At 48.8% G+C, this 17,593-nt stretch overlaps 1 protein-coding gene across 1 annotated transcript in view; it reads left to right on the plus strand.

Moving 5' to 3' along the window:
• Window positions 1-338: 338 nt before the first annotated feature.
• The window catches only part of NR2E1 (nuclear receptor subfamily 2 group E member 1), a 41,214-nt gene continuing 23,959 nt past the window's right edge, over window positions 339-17,593 (plus strand). Inside the window, exons 1-2 of the mRNA XM_084827231.1 lie at window positions 339-550; window positions 9,911-10,056. Coding sequence (XP_084683357.1) covers window positions 526-550; window positions 9,911-10,056 — 171 coding nt within the window. The 5' untranslated portion in view covers window positions 339-525. The remainder of the gene's footprint in view (window positions 551-9,910; window positions 10,057-17,593) is intronic.

Below are 17,593 nucleotides of genomic sequence, written 5' to 3' on the forward strand. Positions count from 1 at the left end.
CTGATCTCTGCCTAGGAGCACGGAGCTGCTCAGCCTAGCTCACCAGTCCTGCTTCTTTCCCTCGTCTGATCGTGTTGCTGTTAATTTCCCCCCTCCCACATTTTACTCCCCCCCCCCCGGACCACCACCATCCCTTCCTCCAACACCAACTTCTGAGCGCCTGGCAAGGAATTGGTTATTGGTGGTTTTCTCCCTCCCTCCTTCCCTCTCTCTCCCCCCACCCCACCCCCCGAAGAAGAACTGAACGACCAAGGCAGCCGGCAAAAGTTCCCCCTTTCGCAATCGCCCTCTCCAAGAAACAGCCAAAGCGATTCTTGGGGGAGGGGGGAGGGGGGGAGGATGCGTCGCTTCGCCCGGCGGGTGCGATTCTGAGGCACCTGTCACGCCATCCGAAGTGCAGCCGGAGCAGCGGACGGAAAGAACGCCAGGCCAGCCGAGGGCGACTCTGCGTCCCAAAGCAGCGGGCGACCTCCTCCGCCTCCGGAAGAAGCCGCCGCCGCCGGAGCCGTCCCGAGGGGCTCCAGAATGAGCAAGCCGGCAGGATCAACAAGTGGGTAATGCTGGGCGGTGGCGGCCCGCGCGAGAGGGGTTTCTTCCGAGGGGGGAGCGCTGGGCCGAGACTAGTCAATTTCAGGCGGTTCACTGACCTGGGAGCCGCTCCCAGCCGATTGGTAGCCTCCGTTTCAAACCACACTTACTTCGGAGTAAGTCCACGGGGCTTACTTCCAAGTAAACCTGTGGAGGATCCAGGGCCTTGGTTAGGGGCTTGGTTGGGGGTTGGGGGGGCGTCCAGCCGGGATCTTTCCCAGAGGGCAGTTCTGGTGCAGCCGGCGCGGGGCTGGACATAACTTCGGAGCCACTTTCTCTATGCGAAGGGGCGGGCGGAAAGTTTGTGTATTTGTTTCTGGATTCAGTCAGGCATTTTGCTGCAGATCTCTTTGCCTCGAAGCAGGGAATGTTTGGTGAAATCCAAAGCCGAAAGATTGTATTTAACGATCTACACAACTTTCTGCTGCTGCAATTAAGACCTTATTATTTTTTTTGAAACTTCCAAATAGTTGAATGCCACAGACTCGCAAAGGAAGGGGCGGGGGAGGGCTCTGTGGAAAGAGGATTTAACAGGAATACTTTGCACACCATTTCCAGCCTTACCGCATAATCCTGCAAAAGAGGGAAGCAGAAACAATTTAAAAGTCACATTTCCTTAATCCTAAATCCGGGTACACCTCATAACTGGGGATTTTAAATTTTGCTTGAAAGTCTGATTGACTGCTCTGGCTAGGAGTTGCTTCAAACCCCAGAAATCCAGAAAGGGACTTTTGGAGTTTGTCGTAATATGAGTGATAGGGTCAGTAATATGCACAATCCAATTTGGTGTGTGACGAGTTAGGGTTAGGCCGTTTTACAGCGAAATCGTCCTACTATAATTACATTAAAAAAAAAAAAGCTTGTGAGAAAGAAAATAAAAAAGGAGCCGAAAAACACGTGCGTGTACATTGATCTGCTGAAAGACGGCTTCATACGAACTCACGACTCCTCTCGCTTTATCTCCCTCCCACCCTCCGCTGCTTTTTCACTATCTTCTACTGTGTGCCTGTTTTGCTGCATCTACAGACTAACTTTATTCCTCATGCTGTTATCCTGGCATCGCTTGATATTATCCCTCATTCAAAACTTTTCCCCAAGAAGCAAAATCAGTCAATAAATTCTGAAATCGATATTCTTTACTTGTGTAGTAGAGTGGATGACAAGAAGTAATTACACAGACACGCACTTTAAACCAGTAAATCTGGTTTAAACTAAACTAACCCCCAAAAATTAAAATAGCTTGCTTTAAACTGAAGCAAAATAGTTTGAGTCGGGCGTGGGGAGATTAACGGAATGGATCTGATAGCAAAACCTTTTGGATGGATGGAAAGTTAGACGAGCATTTCCAGTGTGTTTTATCACCGTTCTTGAAAACAATAAAAATAAAATTAAGGCAACAGGATATAAAACGGCACTGGGAGAATGTGAGCCGAATGAGTTTATGGATTCTTAGGAGAAGTAGCAAAAAACGGATGGCTCTCATTATCTGGCCAACCTCTTTTGTGGCCCGACTAACGAAGCCCGAGCCTTTGGGTGGTTGCTTGGAAGTAGGTTCCGCTACATACCACGAGGCTTCCTCCGAGGGTACTGGCTACCGCCTTCCTCTAGCCGTGTCTGGCCTCGTAGCTCCGGGGGAGGCGGAGGGAAAGAAGACAGGATCGATAGGACCTCCTAGCACGGATTGCCACGAAGGATCTGAGAACTTGTCCGTAAGGGAAAATCCGGACTCTGGAATAAATCGAGCCGTAAAATAGAGGGGGATACGTTTTAACAACAGGTTACTTCTCTGCGGTTGCCGTGTGCTGTTGGTCCTGTTTAGAGCAGACCCTTTGAAATGAACGGGGCTGATGTTAGACTAACATTGGATGCAGCCCGGAGTGATTGGAACGGCAGGGATGCGGCATCTTTCCCACTTGTGCCCCAAATAAATTCTTCAACCCTGATCCGAAACACTTTGACCTCTGATGGGTTTGCCGAGGTGGAACTACCGGCTATGTCTAGTGTGATCGGGGTGTTACTGGGAAGTCAGCCCCAAAGAGGCCCACTTCCCAGTGCTCTCCGGAACACAGGCTGCAGCAGCTCGGTAGTTCAAAAGAAACGCGTCCTCTCGAAAGAAGCGAGAGTTCGCAGGCCGGGCAAATGGAAGATTCGCCTGGCTGGAAAGAAATCCGGTCAGACAGCTTCATAAACCAGGACCCGCCTGCTTGGGGTGAAGGGGATCTGAAGTTGCGGTTGATCTGGCTTTTGAAGCCAGGCTCGAAAAAGGACCTCGGTCAGTTGCACGTCCTGCAGTTTCTGGTTCGAAAGCTTTCACACGGGAGTACTTTCTTAGTATTCCGCCGTTCACTGAGTCCCTTCACATCCCGATTGACGTCAATCAACATTAAAGCCCCCAACCCCCGTTGACTTTAATGACTGTGGGTGGCGTTTGCACTCGACCATTAAACCTTCGATTTGAGCCATTTGAGTGCTGGATCTAAACGGCCGTTCTTGGAACTCAAATGGTGAAATAGATTCTCTAGGCCTCATCCGAAAAATATTATTGTTATTATTATTTCAAACCCCGTTTATTTCAATGGAAGCACGTGCTCAAGGCTGCAACCCTGGGCTAGTGAAATAGGGAATCAGTCGCCCTGAAATCGCGGGCAACTTTCTTCTGAATAAACACGCTTTCGCCTTCTCTCGTTCATATCAAGGTGGCTTTCAGGCGACAGTCCTCTACCCACTTGCCTGGGAACAATCACCATTTAACTCAATAGGCCTTACTTCTGAGTGACTTTGAAGGCAATCTCGCGGATTCCTTGACTTCCAGCCTGCAGGATGGATCGCTGCCCTGTCTTGAGGACTAGCGGGCGATCTGTCGGGAGAGGGGGCGGAAGGGAGCCTTGGGCCGGGCGTTTGGGGAAGGCTGGCTCCCCCCGAGCCACAGGGGGCGGCGGGCGGCTGAGGCTCCTCTCTCTGCTGGGCCCGGGGCTGCCTCGGCGTTCCCTTCCGCCAGGCTGGAGTGATGTCAGATGTGATGGCTCTGCATGGGTGGTAATAAGACCCCGCCGAGGAGCCCTCGCAAAGCAGCCTCACTTCTTTCAACAGCCTCTGATGGTAATTACAGTAATCGAAGCTGCCAGATATCTTTAAGCAATTACGAGGCGCGCACAAAAAAGAGGGGAAGAAAAGAGCCCCCGGGACGCCCCGTCGGGGGATGCTGCAAACGGTTTCCCAGCACCGCCCGAGTCCCGCCGGCCTTTCGCCCTAGACTTCTGGGGCCTTTAAACAGGGGTTAATCAGCGAGCTGGTGACCTCGTGTCAAGTTAACGGGGTCCCTCGCTCGCCTGGCTGGCTTCTTTCGGCTGGCCCCGGAATGTTTCTCAGTGCAACAGTCCCGGTTGCTGGGGCGGCCTTAATGGGCGGAGGGAATTGGGCCCTCCCCCCTCCAAATGCCAGCAAGACTTGCAGGAAAGGGGAGGGGGCGAAAGCCAGGGAAATGGGCCAAAGTTTAGAGCAGAAGGCGGCTGACGGACGGCGGAGGCGCGGGAAGCGGCATTGCTATATAACAGACATCCTGCCGAAGTTGAGACCCATCTTCAGGAGGCGTTAATCGAGTTCTCGGTTCTCCCCTTGGCATCGATGGGACTTCAAAGCGCTCAACTTCGGCTGGATTGTCCCCTATAACTGTAGTGTGTAATTATATTGTGTATTTCGATGCCTAATACTTAATCTTGTAGAGGAGGGGGAGAAAGAAAGTCTACAGAGGTGAATATAATGTCAATTTATAACTGGTGGGTGGGTGTCAGGACGGAACTAAATAAACAGGCATATTCAACAGGCGTTGCCTATAATATTATGGCTGTAGTCTTATGCCCACTTACTTGGGAGTGAGGAACTCAATAGGATTCAGTTTCGAGGAGACATGTATCGGATTGTGTTGTATATCTATTTAAAAATGGAGCAGAATGAAATATAGGCATGCTCTTGGGGATCAGGTAGAGGACGTGTGAATGGGACATATCAACAGGTGTGAATGGGACCGAATCGATCCAGAATCTGTGCAGTATAAGCGGTTCCACAGGTGTTTGGGAGAATCCCAACGAGTATTAATGAAACCAGTGTAAGAGATTCAAAGGACGTGTATTTAAGATAAACAAAATTCATACAATGAGTAATATGTAACATGATTTAATATGTGGGGTCCCACTGAAGTTAAAAGTAAGCTGTCATTGATTTGTCAGTCAGCTGTGTACCTATAGTCAGCGAGGTATCACAAATGTGTCTTTTCCATTATATTATATTATATTATATTATATTATATTATATTATATTATATTATATATTATATATTCACTGCTAGAATATTTTGCAATTTCCAATATCTCTAGTGTATCCTACGCATGTATACTTGGAAGCAGGAGATCCGAAGGACTGGCTCCGAAGTAAATATGTGTAGTTTTACAACCTGAATCCTAAATATATGTGTGTACAAGCACTTGGAAACTTAGTGGGACGTAGTTCAGCGGAAATAATTGATGAGGATCCGGCTACAAGTGCAGTTCCGCTTGTTCCGGGAGAAAGGCTGCAATCCTATACATACTTACCTCGGAGCAAGCTCCATTGAACACTGAGGCTTATTTCAGAGTAGACGTGTATAAAATTGCACTGTACGCCCATAAAGTAACTGGGGCTTCTCCGAAATTAAGTACCTTGTGGACCAAAGTTATACATTTTTTAAAAATAGTTATATTTAGTTATTTATGTATCTTATTTCTTATTCAAGTTGGGGCTCGAGAGATTATATATAAGGTAGTCATGAAAGAGCTATTTCATATTTTCTGAAATGTTTATGGCTCAGGGGGGTTGCCCTTTTAGATTTTTAAAATTTCTTTTAAAACCAAGTGTATATTAATTCATTTGGTCTCACCCCCCACTGAAAACCAAGTATCTCGATTTTTAGGGGGGGAACCTTCACAAATACTTGGAAACAAGCTCATATATTTACCTCCCGGTAAATATATTTGCAGCTCAATCCTATGTTTGCGCAGAAGTCAGTCCCAGAGTTTTCAGTGGGACTGAACTTTCCAGTAAACCCGGTTAGAATATTTCCAACCTCCAAGCCCAGCCTTAAACGGCATCTATCATCTAGCTGGTGGAATCTCCCCTTGGGGTTGGATCTGTTGGGGGACGGAGCTTTGAAACAGACATCCTCGGCCCTAGAGAAGCTTGGAGTCCTGAAACTTAATCCTCTACTTCTCTCCCCCCCCCCTCCTTAAATTCGGAAGTAAGTCTCACTCTGCTCAAGGATACCTATTCCAGAGTAGGCGCGCAGGGAATCGCAGCAGCCTTGTCTGAGCAGTGGCGACAATCGAAGCGAAAGGACTTCGATTTCCACTGGGACATTTAGCCAGCAGCCGTTGAAATCGGCTTGGGGCAGGAAAGTTGAAAACAGCAGGGTTGTGTGCGTGCTCTCTCCGTAGAGGAAGCGGGGCGAGGAGGTTTGCTCTCAAGTAGCCCAGGGCCGAGAAGGCGAGCCTGGGATTTGCGTGCGGAGAGCTGTGCATTTCGTCCGACGGCGAGAAGTGGCTGACATCCAACACCAGGGGATGGCACCGTAACATGTCCGATTTCCTTGCCTTTTCCCCCTTCGAGTGAGGAAAGTCTAGCGGTGGCTGCTGAAGGGGCGGGGGGGGGGGGAGAGAGAGAGACGGCTGGCGAGGTGCGGGCGGGGTCTGTGTATGTGTGTGCGCGTCTCGGGGGGAGTCGAGTGCTCTCCCCTGGGGCCATTGTGTGCAATCCGAATTCCCATGCTACTCTTTTTGACGGGTCACTGGCGACCCAATAGGCAGGTGGCAAGGAGGGCGTATAATTACAGAGCTCGAGAAGCCAAGCCGGGCTCTGCCGGCTCGCTTTCCTGGAGATCGCCTACCTTTCAGCCACCCCCAGCACACACGCACGCACGCACGCACACACCAGCCCGAGAGGAGGCCAGCGGGGTGGAGAATCCCCCGACGTTGTCCCTTAGCTGGACCTGTTGTTACTGATTTGCTTTCCTGCCCCCTCCCCAGCGCCCTAACCCTAATCCTCATTCCTCCCGTCGGGGCCGCATACAGCAGCTGTCGACTTTCATTTAGCAGAGAAGCCGGCTGCTAGCAGCTTGCGCTGATTGGAGGCAGACAAACGAGTTTTCAATGGGGGGAAATCATTAAGTTAACACTTTATCTAATGTCCCTATTGTCTGCCGGGGAGGCATTGTTTTAGAGGCCACCCCTCCCTCGAAGAAACTAGGTCTGAAAGCATCCCTCTCTCGATTCTCCAGAGAGCGGAGGAATCTGATCGGAATTCAACCCCCACCCCACCCCACCCCACCAGGGTGCCCTCCCCACACACACCGTTGCTCCTCCAAGCCTTCTCTTTGTCCTAGGCCAGAGATCTATTGGGGAGGACGGGACCTTAAGATGGTCTTGGCAGAGGCGAGTTTTCTTTCCGGAACATTCCTCTTCTTGAATCTCTATCAGCTCCGTTCAAATAAATACAAGTAAGATGTAGGGAGCATCTTACACCCAAATCTTCAAGCCCCTTTGATTACAATGTAATTTACTTCCAAGTCATTTGGATTGGGTGCACAGCTTTAAGGCTGTAGTCTTATGCACACTTACCTGGAAGTAAGAACCCTGGCCACACTGGGACTTAACTTCCGAGGAAACATGCGCAGATTTGTTCTGGGTTGTATCCAGTGTTAGACCTGCTCAGGACGCTGCCTCATACGGGGTCAGGTCATTGGTCCATCTAGCCCAGTATTGTTGACACTGACTGGCAGCGGCTCTCCAGGGTTTCAGGCAGGATCCTTTCCACGCCCTACCCGGAGAAGCCGGGGATCGAACCTGAGACCTTCTGCATGTAAAGCATGTGCTCTGTCACTCTGAGCTATGGCTCCACTGAAATGAATGGGTCTTAAACTAGACTAACATTGGCTACAACTCTCTGTAAGGCTAGGCTCCTGTGACAATTTACTTGGGAGTAAACCTCACTGGGTCCAAACGCACAAGATCGGGCTCTAATATTAAGCTGCAGTCCCATACACGCTCACTTCGGAGTAAGCATGCATCCGAGAGGGCTGTAAGGCTCTGGTCCTGATCGCATTTATGCCTCAATCCTCAACTCACTCGGTCCAGAGCTGTTTTGGATTAAGTGCTGCCAAATTCTATGCACGTCTACGCCAAAGTAACCCCGCTTTGTTCAGCTGGGCTTCCTCCCAAATAAGTATGCACAGAAGTGCAAGAGTTGTGCCTGACACCCGCTGTCGGTACCTATTTCCTCAAAACGGTTTCAACGGGACGTGCTCCCAAGCCTTCGAGCTAGGACAGGACAGCAACTTCGGTGGAACTTAAATCCCGATTGAACCCGTCGGTTAGACGCTCACCTCAGTTACTTAGGATGGGGGATGTGAGGCTGCTGCCCCTAAACATACTTACTTAGAAGTAAGTGCCAATGAAATCAAAGTGACTTGCTTCCACGCACATGCCGATAGGGCTACGATTTTAGACTGTACCCATCTACCCATAGCCTGCACGAAGAAAGCGAAAGCACGCAGGAGAGCTGTGGATTGCTCAGGATCAGTCTCAGCGCACCTAAGGACTTCAAATCAGAACCATTAAAGCAGCCTTCCCCAACCGGGCGCCCTCCAGATATCTTGACCTACAACTCCCAGCATTCCTGACCATTGGACATGGTGGTTGGGACTGATGGAACTCGAAGTCCAAAAACATCTGGAGGGCGCCAGATTAAAGTCAAAGCAAGTTTTAGCATTAATTCGCGGGAAGGGAAGGGGAGGGGAGAAAATGGGGGCGGAGGAGAAAAATAACAGGGAAATCTCTGTAGTACTTGAATGCCGGTGTTAAGAGTAGCTTTTAAAAAAAGGGGGAAGAAGTCCGTTTTTATAGCTGTGGGGAACTGCAACTTATTGCCGGATCCTAAACATGTTTCTTTAAAGGGATTTCCTTCTGAGTAATACTCCAATCCAACAGCCGTTGATTGGCTGGCAAATTCCAGCGGCTGCAATGGAACTTCTGAGGAAGCGGGCTTACAGGCGCAGGCTGACCGCTAAGCAGGCCGGGGGGCGGGGGCTGCCCCCACAAATTTTCTCTGCCTCCTTAATTTTTTTTTTTTTTTTTAGAAATGAATACTTTTTAAAAGTTTACAGTCTTGTCTTTAAAAGGCCTGCAATCCAGACGAACTCCCCCCCCCGCCCCTTTTTGGTGCCGCCCCCTGAACTCTTAGGCTGGCTACGGCCTGCCACTAAGCACGATCATCCAAGAGAGAGAGAAGTCCCCCTAGTAAAAACATCAACTGGTGGGTTGAGATGGCAGTCCCACAGAAGTTTGTGATCTCAGGGCTTTTGGTGTGTTCCTATTTTGTTTTACTCAGCTGGGTGAAGGGCCGCTTACGTCTGTCCGGCAGCGGGGGGGGGGGGGGACACACACGAAGCTTTCACTTGGGAAGTTGCGGGGGGGTGTTGCCCCCCCAACAGAAGATTAAGCCCATAAACCCTGAAAGCAAAACTCTCCTTCGATTTCAGTGGGTCAGCAAAGCCCTGCTTGAGCACCTGTGGCACAATCCGAAGAGAGCAAGACGAGAACGAACAGGTGGACATGGCAGAGAAATAAATTCCAGATCACTATCAGGAGAGGCTTCCTAACTGTGAGAGCTGTTGGAGAGCGGCCCAGGACATTTTGCTGCCAGAGGCCGAGAAGCAACTGGCGCCCTACCCCACAGGGTTGTTGTGAAGGTTGTTGTTGTGAAGATAAACGTGACCAATACATTAAATCGATGCATGTTTATTCAGAAATAAGTCATCTGAGTTAAATGGGACCACTGCCTACTCAGTTTGAAATCCTGTGCACGCTTACTTGGGAGTCAGTCCCAGTGAAATCGCTAGCAATTACCTCTGAGCAAGTATGCACCAGATCGGGCTACACAGATGCTTAGGACAGCAACCCCAAAGAAATAGTCACTTCTCTTTCCCTCCATCAGCAGGAACATCTGCTGTTACTCCTGCAACGTTTAGGGCGTCTTAGCTTGATCAAAGCCAACAGCCCCTGAAATGAGCTTGTGGCTGGTAAGTAGTAAAAGGTGGTTGTCCTGGAAGGTGTAGCAGCAGCGGATATCCTGCATCAGCAGAGGGTTGAACTAGATGACCTTTCAGGACTCTTCCAACTCTATGATTCTATGATCATCATAATCACCATTACTACCAGTAGCCCAGTTCTGCTGCCCATCACTCTCTAGAGACCAGGTTGTTTACCCTCTTCTCACTCTCTCCCATCTTTACTTTCAGGCCGGATATTAGACATCCCATGTAAAGTGTGTGGTGACCGCAGCTCCGGCAAGCATTATGGGGTTTACGCCTGCGATGGATGCTCAGGATTTTTCAAACGAAGCATCAGAAGAAACAGGACTTACGTCTGCAAATCTGGAAACCAGGTACCAGTTGCAACAGCACCATCTTCAACCATCCTACTAAATTCCCCTCCTGTCTGGGCCAGACTATTTCTAAATCTTAGGGCAAGTGCATGACACTTTTGCACCTAGGTCTCTTATTCATCCTTGGAATTGTGTGCCACTACGTATGTGAGCCATGGGATGGGTTCACATTAACAGTCACAGTGTTGTGGTGCATCATTCTATATGTTAGAGTACATACTTTACCCTAATGAGCTTACAGTGAAGGAGGCTTCTTGATTTCAAAACTGGATGATTTTGAAACAGGCAGGCAGAAACAGGATCCTCAGAATCTCATGATTCATGCAAGATAAACTGTGGAGGTCAGGAAAGATATTATACATTTTCATTTCATGGAGGAAAAAGGGAGGCCTTAGCCTCTGATCCAGTCAATACTGGCTGCTTTAAGGCTGCAATCCTATGCACACTTACTTGGACATAAGCCCCATTGCTATCAGTGGGATTTGCAGCCCAACCCTACACATCTTGATGCAGAAGCAAATCTGACTTAATCCAATGGGGCTTTCTCCCAAATATGCATGCATAGGATGTCAGCTGTACTTCTGAATAAACATGGCGAGGACTGAGCTGCATGGTTGTGACCCTAAACACATTAGGGAGTAAACAGCCACTGGCCTTACTTCTGAGTAAAAGTGCTGCATTGATTAGCACATCAAGATCAATTGGAGAGATTTCAGTGCATGTGTCACTCTCCCACTGAAATCGATAGAATTTAAAAGTGCTTAACTTTTGCTGGATCCAGCTCATCAGTTCTTTAATTAGTATCACACTGAAGTGCCAGGAACTTCAGGGTTGCAATGGACTCATTTATGACTTGTGATGCTCAGCAGGCTCCATGTTTGTTTGTAGTCAGATAGCATGAAGATGGAAGTCCCATTGATTTCAGTGGAAGTAGTTACATCTCAAATACATGTGCATGGGCCCCTAGCAGGCAATAAATTGCAACATGGGAGTTATTTTCAAGGAGACTCAGAAAGAAATATGGTTAGGGTCAGGATGTCAGCAAGGAAGAAAACATCCCTCTATTTGGAAACGTCTTGATGGAGGGAAGGTCTTACTCATGAATGAATGATGTGGCAGAATGGAGTAATGCAGTATACTCATGGGCATTGTAGTCATGGGCACAGGGGGCTTGTGCCCCAACACTTTTTTCTGAGTGCCTTGAATTTCAGCCAGCCTCCAGGTGTGTGGATGTTATTTCCCCCACCCCACCCCACCCCACCCCACCCCACCCAGTTTCTTTCTCAGAGGTAGGGAGTGGGGAGTTAGGGAGCACACTGAGGCCAGGCAAGTTGTTCAAGCAGCAGCAACAGCAACTGGCTGGGGAGAGGCCTGGAAGAAGAGGGAGAGCGGGTGGATGCCTCAGCCTTTCCTCTTGTTAGGCAGTGCATGAGACAGCAAAGGAGATGTTGGGCAGATAGTAACTGTGCATCTAACTCCAACCAGTACCTTATCTGCCTCTAGACACCCTTCGTGCTCTTGTATGCACTGCATGTCCATCTCATCCCAGCCCTACAAGAAGCAGGTGCAGTTTCGGAAGGTTGCTGTTCTTTGCCTGTACACCCAGGCCTTGGGCCCTCCTGTTCTCCTTTGCCCATCGTCTAGGCCAGAGATGGGGAACCTCTTTCAGCTGGAGGGCCAAATCCAGTTTCAGAGAAGCTATCAGGGGCCACATTCAAATGGTGGGCAGGGCCAAATGTACAAAATGTGCCAGCATATTTTAGTGTAATGCACTTACTGCAAGTAATAAAGCCTTAGTAGAGGCATTTCAACCTTTTAGAATGTGTGTGTGGGGGGGGGGCTGCACAAAAGCTGGAGAACCACCAAACAATTGGTTATTGAAGGAAAGGGTACAGGGGTGAGACCATTAGGTGGGCCCAGTTTGGGACCCCAGGAGGGCCAGAGTTGGCCCCCCAGGCTTGAGGTTCCCCATCCTTGATCCAGGCCATGCAGTGGAGAAGTGTCGGTGATGCCTGCAGGTGGCCTGAAGGTTCTGGCTTCTCCTGCAACAGGGAGCAGAATGGGGCCAACCAGCTGCAGATGGAGAAGGGGGTGGTTGCTGCCATGCCATGTCAGGGCACAGTGCTGGGCTGGTGAAAGGTAACAGAAGACCATCCTTGGCCCCACACCATTCATCTCTCTCTCTCTCTTCCTTTCCAGGATCCCTTACTTCCTGTAGTACCAAGAAGTCCTCCTCTTTCTCCTTTACATCTCCATGACCAATTTCTCAGCCCTGCTCAAAAACCTGCATCTTCATTCCCTCTCCCTTATTGTTCTCTCTTATGATAATGGCACCTCCATTTACAAATGCAGTATACCTCTACGCCAATTACTGGGGGGAGGAGTGCGGGGGGGGGGGCTGTTGCCTTCATGCCCTGCTTGCTAGCTTTCCAAATGCATCTGGCTCCTGAAAAACACACATATATAATTCTCTTCTCCTGCTTTCTTCCAGACATGCCTCATACCGCATTATCCTGTAACTTCAGCCTGTCCCCTTTTCATTTTGTCTACAGACATTATTTCTTTCTCCCACCAGCCCTGCAAAGAAAGTTACAGAGCTCTTGTACTTTTTAATAGTTGTGTGCAGGAAGGAATACTGGAACATGCAGCTTTTCACACTGCCCATCATTTTGGGCAGCGTCTGCAGCAATTCCCTCTTGAACCCTTCTGTTCAAAGTATAGCAGCCCTCTTTCCTTGCCATCTGGTCAGCCTTCCTGGTTGCTGCTCTTGGTGCTAAACAAGGAGAGAGAGAGAAATTTTTGAAGAGCTATTTAGTATCCCCCCCCCCTTGTAGAGTTTTCTCTGATACACATACACATCCCACCTTCTTCTCTGACCCCCACCCAAAGTATGTCATACTTTTCTCGAGCGTAAATTTAGGGGTGATGGGAGGGGGGATTGTGATAAATGGGGGTAATTAGTTGAAGGAGAATTTGATTTGGGGAAGGATCTGGGTGGGAAATGAATTGTGGTAAATTAACTGAAGAGAAACTATTGATTTGGGGTGATCTAGGTGTGGAGAAAAATTAGGTGAAGAATTTATTTGTGATTTGGATTGAAAATTACTTGGCTTGCCTTCTGTAAAATTTAAATACATTCTAGTAATCATATAAGTCGCCATATTAATATTATTCAGCCTTGAACCCTTCTTCAAAAAGTTGGCAATACCTAATTATTCTCAGAGTGGGCCTATGATGATTTGCCTATAATCTTTTAGGTTCTAGCCACTCCCCTGGGTACCACTTCAGACTGCATGAGAGAGATCACATTTCTTGAACTCTCCCAAATATTAACAAAAACAAAAACAAAATCCCTGCAAGTAGAAGTCTGCTATAGGAGGGAGCATGTTGGGCTAGAACCCTTCTCCTCCATTTTTACTGGCAGAGATTTTTTTTAATGCAGGGGAACATTACAAGTGGGGCACCATACTTGCCTGTAATCTGAGATGGTACAGGACACTATAACACCTTAGGAGTTTCTTTCTACTACCATCAAATTCTGCTGCAACTGCAGACCAGTCCTGAGAGCTTCTTTTCTCTCCTTTTAACTTGTATTTCTCTCCCACATTCCCATACTACGGCTTAGTCCCCCGATCGTTGGAAGACCCATGGAAATCAACGGGATTTCCTTCATGATTAGGGTTGTGTTAGGATGGCAATCTTACTTTGAACCAACCTTATACTTATATCTACCTTTCCTTTACAAGAAATCATACAGTATTTTCATCTAAATGCACAGCTGTAACATTATTGCGGTGGTTTTTTTAATCTCCACGCCCCCCCACACACAACGAAAGAAAGATCCCCCCTCCCCCCAGTCTTGAGCGATTCCGCTTTTCCTCCCCCAGGAATGTTAAATACCCGTTCTACAAAGGCGAAGGATTCTTACGAAATCAATGGAAGGATTAGAACTGGGAGATTGGGGGGGGGGGGGGAGGCGGCTCCAGAACAACCCAAAACGCATGGTAAGACAAGTTGCTTTAAAACCGCCATCCTATACGCACTTAAGTATAGGGAGTAAGCTCTACTGAACTCAGTGGGACTTGTGAATAGACAAGCATAGGATTACACTGTAAGTCGTTTTTTCATTCCTCCCCTATAGGCGAGGCTAGTGATCATTTCAATCAATCGGGGAAGAATCAGTGACTGCAAACCAGTGGAGTAATGCTGCAGCGCAATGCTATGCACATTCCACAGAAAATGCCAGGCGATTGGAAAGAAAATGGGAATTACTTCCGAGCAAATTCGCATAGGGTTTACACCCTAAGGGTGCAATCCTATGCATGTTTAGGCAGAAGAAAGTCCTACAACTCCCACCATTCCCCAGATTGCGCCCTAAGACAGCCTTCCCCAATGTGTGGCAGCCTCCAGATATTTTGGACTACAACTCCCATCAATCCCACACAGTATGTCCCAGTATGGCCAGGGTTGATGGGAGCTGTAGTCCAAAGCCTCTGGATAGCATCACGTTGGGAAAGGCTACTAGAAGCTTAACGACTGAACAACAACAAAGTACCATTGAGTTCAATGCATTCCAAGTAGACTGGTATGCTCTTGCACCGCAAAACACGTTTTCTTTCCCCTCTGCCTCCCTTAGCCGCTTGGGGAAAAGCCCGTTTGTAAGATTTACTTCCTAATAAGCAAGCATAGGTTTGGGCTGCAGGTTTTATTGCTTTGAATGGAAGTTCAAAGCAGGCCCGTAAATAGCCCAAAAGTTCTGGTGGGGGGGACCTTCAAAAAAGATTTGGGGGGGCAGGGGGAGTTCATCTGGTTAGCAGGCCTTTTAAAGACAAAATTGTAAACTTTTTTTAAAATATTATTTGTTTTAAAAATTAGGGGGGCAAAGAAAATTGGAGGGGCAGGCCTCCCTAGCCCCCCCCCCCGGTCTGATTCAAAGTAAGCCTGGCGATTCCTTTCCTCTCACCTACACACACACCGTAGGTCTCCCACGCCTTTAACAAAAAAACATTTATGCTTTAACATAAAGCAGAAATTTATGCTGCAGTCCTATATGCCCGGTGTAAAACCGATTGAACTCAATGGGGCTTACTTGTGAATAGACACGTATAGTGTTGCGCCGTTAAGCTTTTTCCAGCATGTTGATGGAGTGATGGGAAAGCTTCAGCCGCTGAATGTCTGCTTGGCATGCATCTGTTTTAGGCTCAGGAACCCTGAGAGACAAGAGAAAAAGTTGCGAGCATTCCCTCGAAGTAAGTTTGCTTGGGGTAGCAGTGTTTATTTATCTGGAGGTTAACCCCACTCAAAATAAATGGAACTTACAGTCCCCTGGCAAAGTATTTTGGACAAAATATATATGCAGATTTACAGTGCTACCCTTACACATAACTACTTAGAAGTAAGTTCCACTGAGTTCAGTGGGGCTTACTCCCAGGTAAGTGAATACTAGATATGCCTAAACTCACTGATTTCAAGGGTATTAGTCGCTCCTTGTTCTCCAAAGGATCCGGATGGCACGTCTAGGATCGAAGTAATAGGCGGTAAAAGTTGCAATTCTATAGTTGCTTACCTGGGAGTTAATCCAATTTGAAGTCAGTGGGGCTTTCTTCTGAGTACAGATGTGTAGTACTGCAGTATAAGGCTGCAATCCTCAACACTAGAGAGTAAACCCCATTGAACTCAGTGGGACAACAGGGAGTAAGTATAATTGAACTCAGTGGGACTTCCTTCTGAGTAACATGTGTAGGAGCGAACTGCGGGCGCCTTATTTTGAGCCAAATAATCCAATGATTAGGCGATTCAAATAAAGTATCTCAGGGTAAGTGGTATTTTGGAGGCGGGCATTTAGGCTGCACCCCTGGACACACTGGGAGAAAATCCAGTTTAACTCAATAGGACTTATTTCTGAGTGAACCATGCACAGGCTTGCGCTGTTACTGCTGGGGACACTGTCTTTTGACGGCTGTGCTGGGGGAATTGCCTTCACAGCACTGCTTGCGTAAGCCGGGGGAGGCTCTGAATTCTTTGCACTTAATAGCCTTTAGGTAGTCGGGGGCATTTTTGATTACATAGCCTGGCGCTGGGAATGGATGGATGTTCCTCGGCTAATGCAGTAACAGCGTCAATCTTGCAGTTTAAACAGTGAAGTAAGAAGCCAGACAACTTCACTTTTCTGATCTTGGTGGCACGCTGAGGAATTTTTGAAAGGAATTCAAGGCAGCGAAATCCAACAAGACGGTCCAGTCAAAGTTTAGCGCCATTGATTTCAATGGGAGAGTTAAGCACGCGTCTAACAGTGCAATCCTCTACATGTCTACTCAAAAGTAAGTCCCACTGAGATCAATGGGGCGTATTCCAGGATAAGGGAGTATAGGATTGCAGCCTCCATCTCTCCCACTGAAATGGGACTTGGCAGCGCCTAACTTTGGGTGGAACTTGCCCCAACTATGTCTCAGCTCCCTCAGGATTAAACCCCCAGATTGCAAAATCAACCGATTATATTATTCTACACCAAACCCTAAACACAGTTAAAGCGCAATCCTGTAAGAAAGTACTTTTAGTGGGAAGGCGGGATATAAATGTAATAAAATAAATGTCTACATTGAAGTAAGTCCCACTGAGTTCAATGGAGCTTATTCCGGCTTAAGTAGGTATAGGATTGCAGCCTCAGTCTGTTAAAGCCTTTCAGTCGATTGCACTAGAGGTCCCTTGGCCTGTGCCCAAATTCTAGGGGCAGGGCTGGGGAGTATGGGGCCCTCTAGAGAAGCTGTTGGACTGCAACTCCCATCAGTCCCAGCCATCGTGGCCAGTTGTGACGGACAATGAGTGTTGCAGTCTAACACCATCTGGAGGACCACACCTTCGCCGCCCCGGTCAAGAGGAATCTCTAGCAAGAGAGGTGCCAGGCAGGGGTCGTGTTTTTCTGGACGCCTTCCTCCTCATCTCAGAGGCCTATGTGCTGGCCTTGCGGAGCGAAAGGCACTCTGGATATGCTCCCACGAAGCACGCTTTCTTACTCTGTCCGTCGGGTGCAATCCCATGAATGCTTAGACAGAAAGAAGTCCTACAACTCCCAGCATTCTCCAGCCAACCATGCTGGTTGGGGAATGCGGGGGGGGGGGAGGGTAGTAGGACCTTTTCCCGTCTAAACGTGCAGAGTGCGCCCTTCGCCGTTCAGGGCGGAGACTGGTCTTCGCGGACCGGCGCTGCTTGGACAGGAGCGCCGGCCAAGCCGCGGCTCCGCCCGACGCCCGGGAGAAGGACGGGCGGTCCAGGTTTGCCTGACCTCGGAGCAGCCCTGCTGCTGGGCTTCCGGGGGGCTCCTGGTTGGCCAATGGGGGCCGGGGGGAGCAGGATGCGGACGGGACTGGACGGACCTTTGGACTGCTCCAGCAAGGCTTTTGCCTGACTGGCGCGTGGAGAGCGAGTCGCCCGGCCTGCGGATCATCCATCCCGCCCCGCCCCGCGACATTCTAATGCGGCCCCATAGCTGCGCTCCCTGCCGTGGGGCGAATGGGACCGGCTCATCCTCAAGCGCAGC

The sequence above is a fragment of the Heloderma suspectum genome, chromosome 1 (assembly GCF_057233095.1).
Source record: "Heloderma suspectum isolate Gila_16-S chromosome 1, 16-S_ref, whole genome shotgun sequence".
Taxonomy (NCBI): domain Eukaryota; kingdom Metazoa; phylum Chordata; class Lepidosauria; order Squamata; family Helodermatidae; genus Heloderma; species Heloderma suspectum.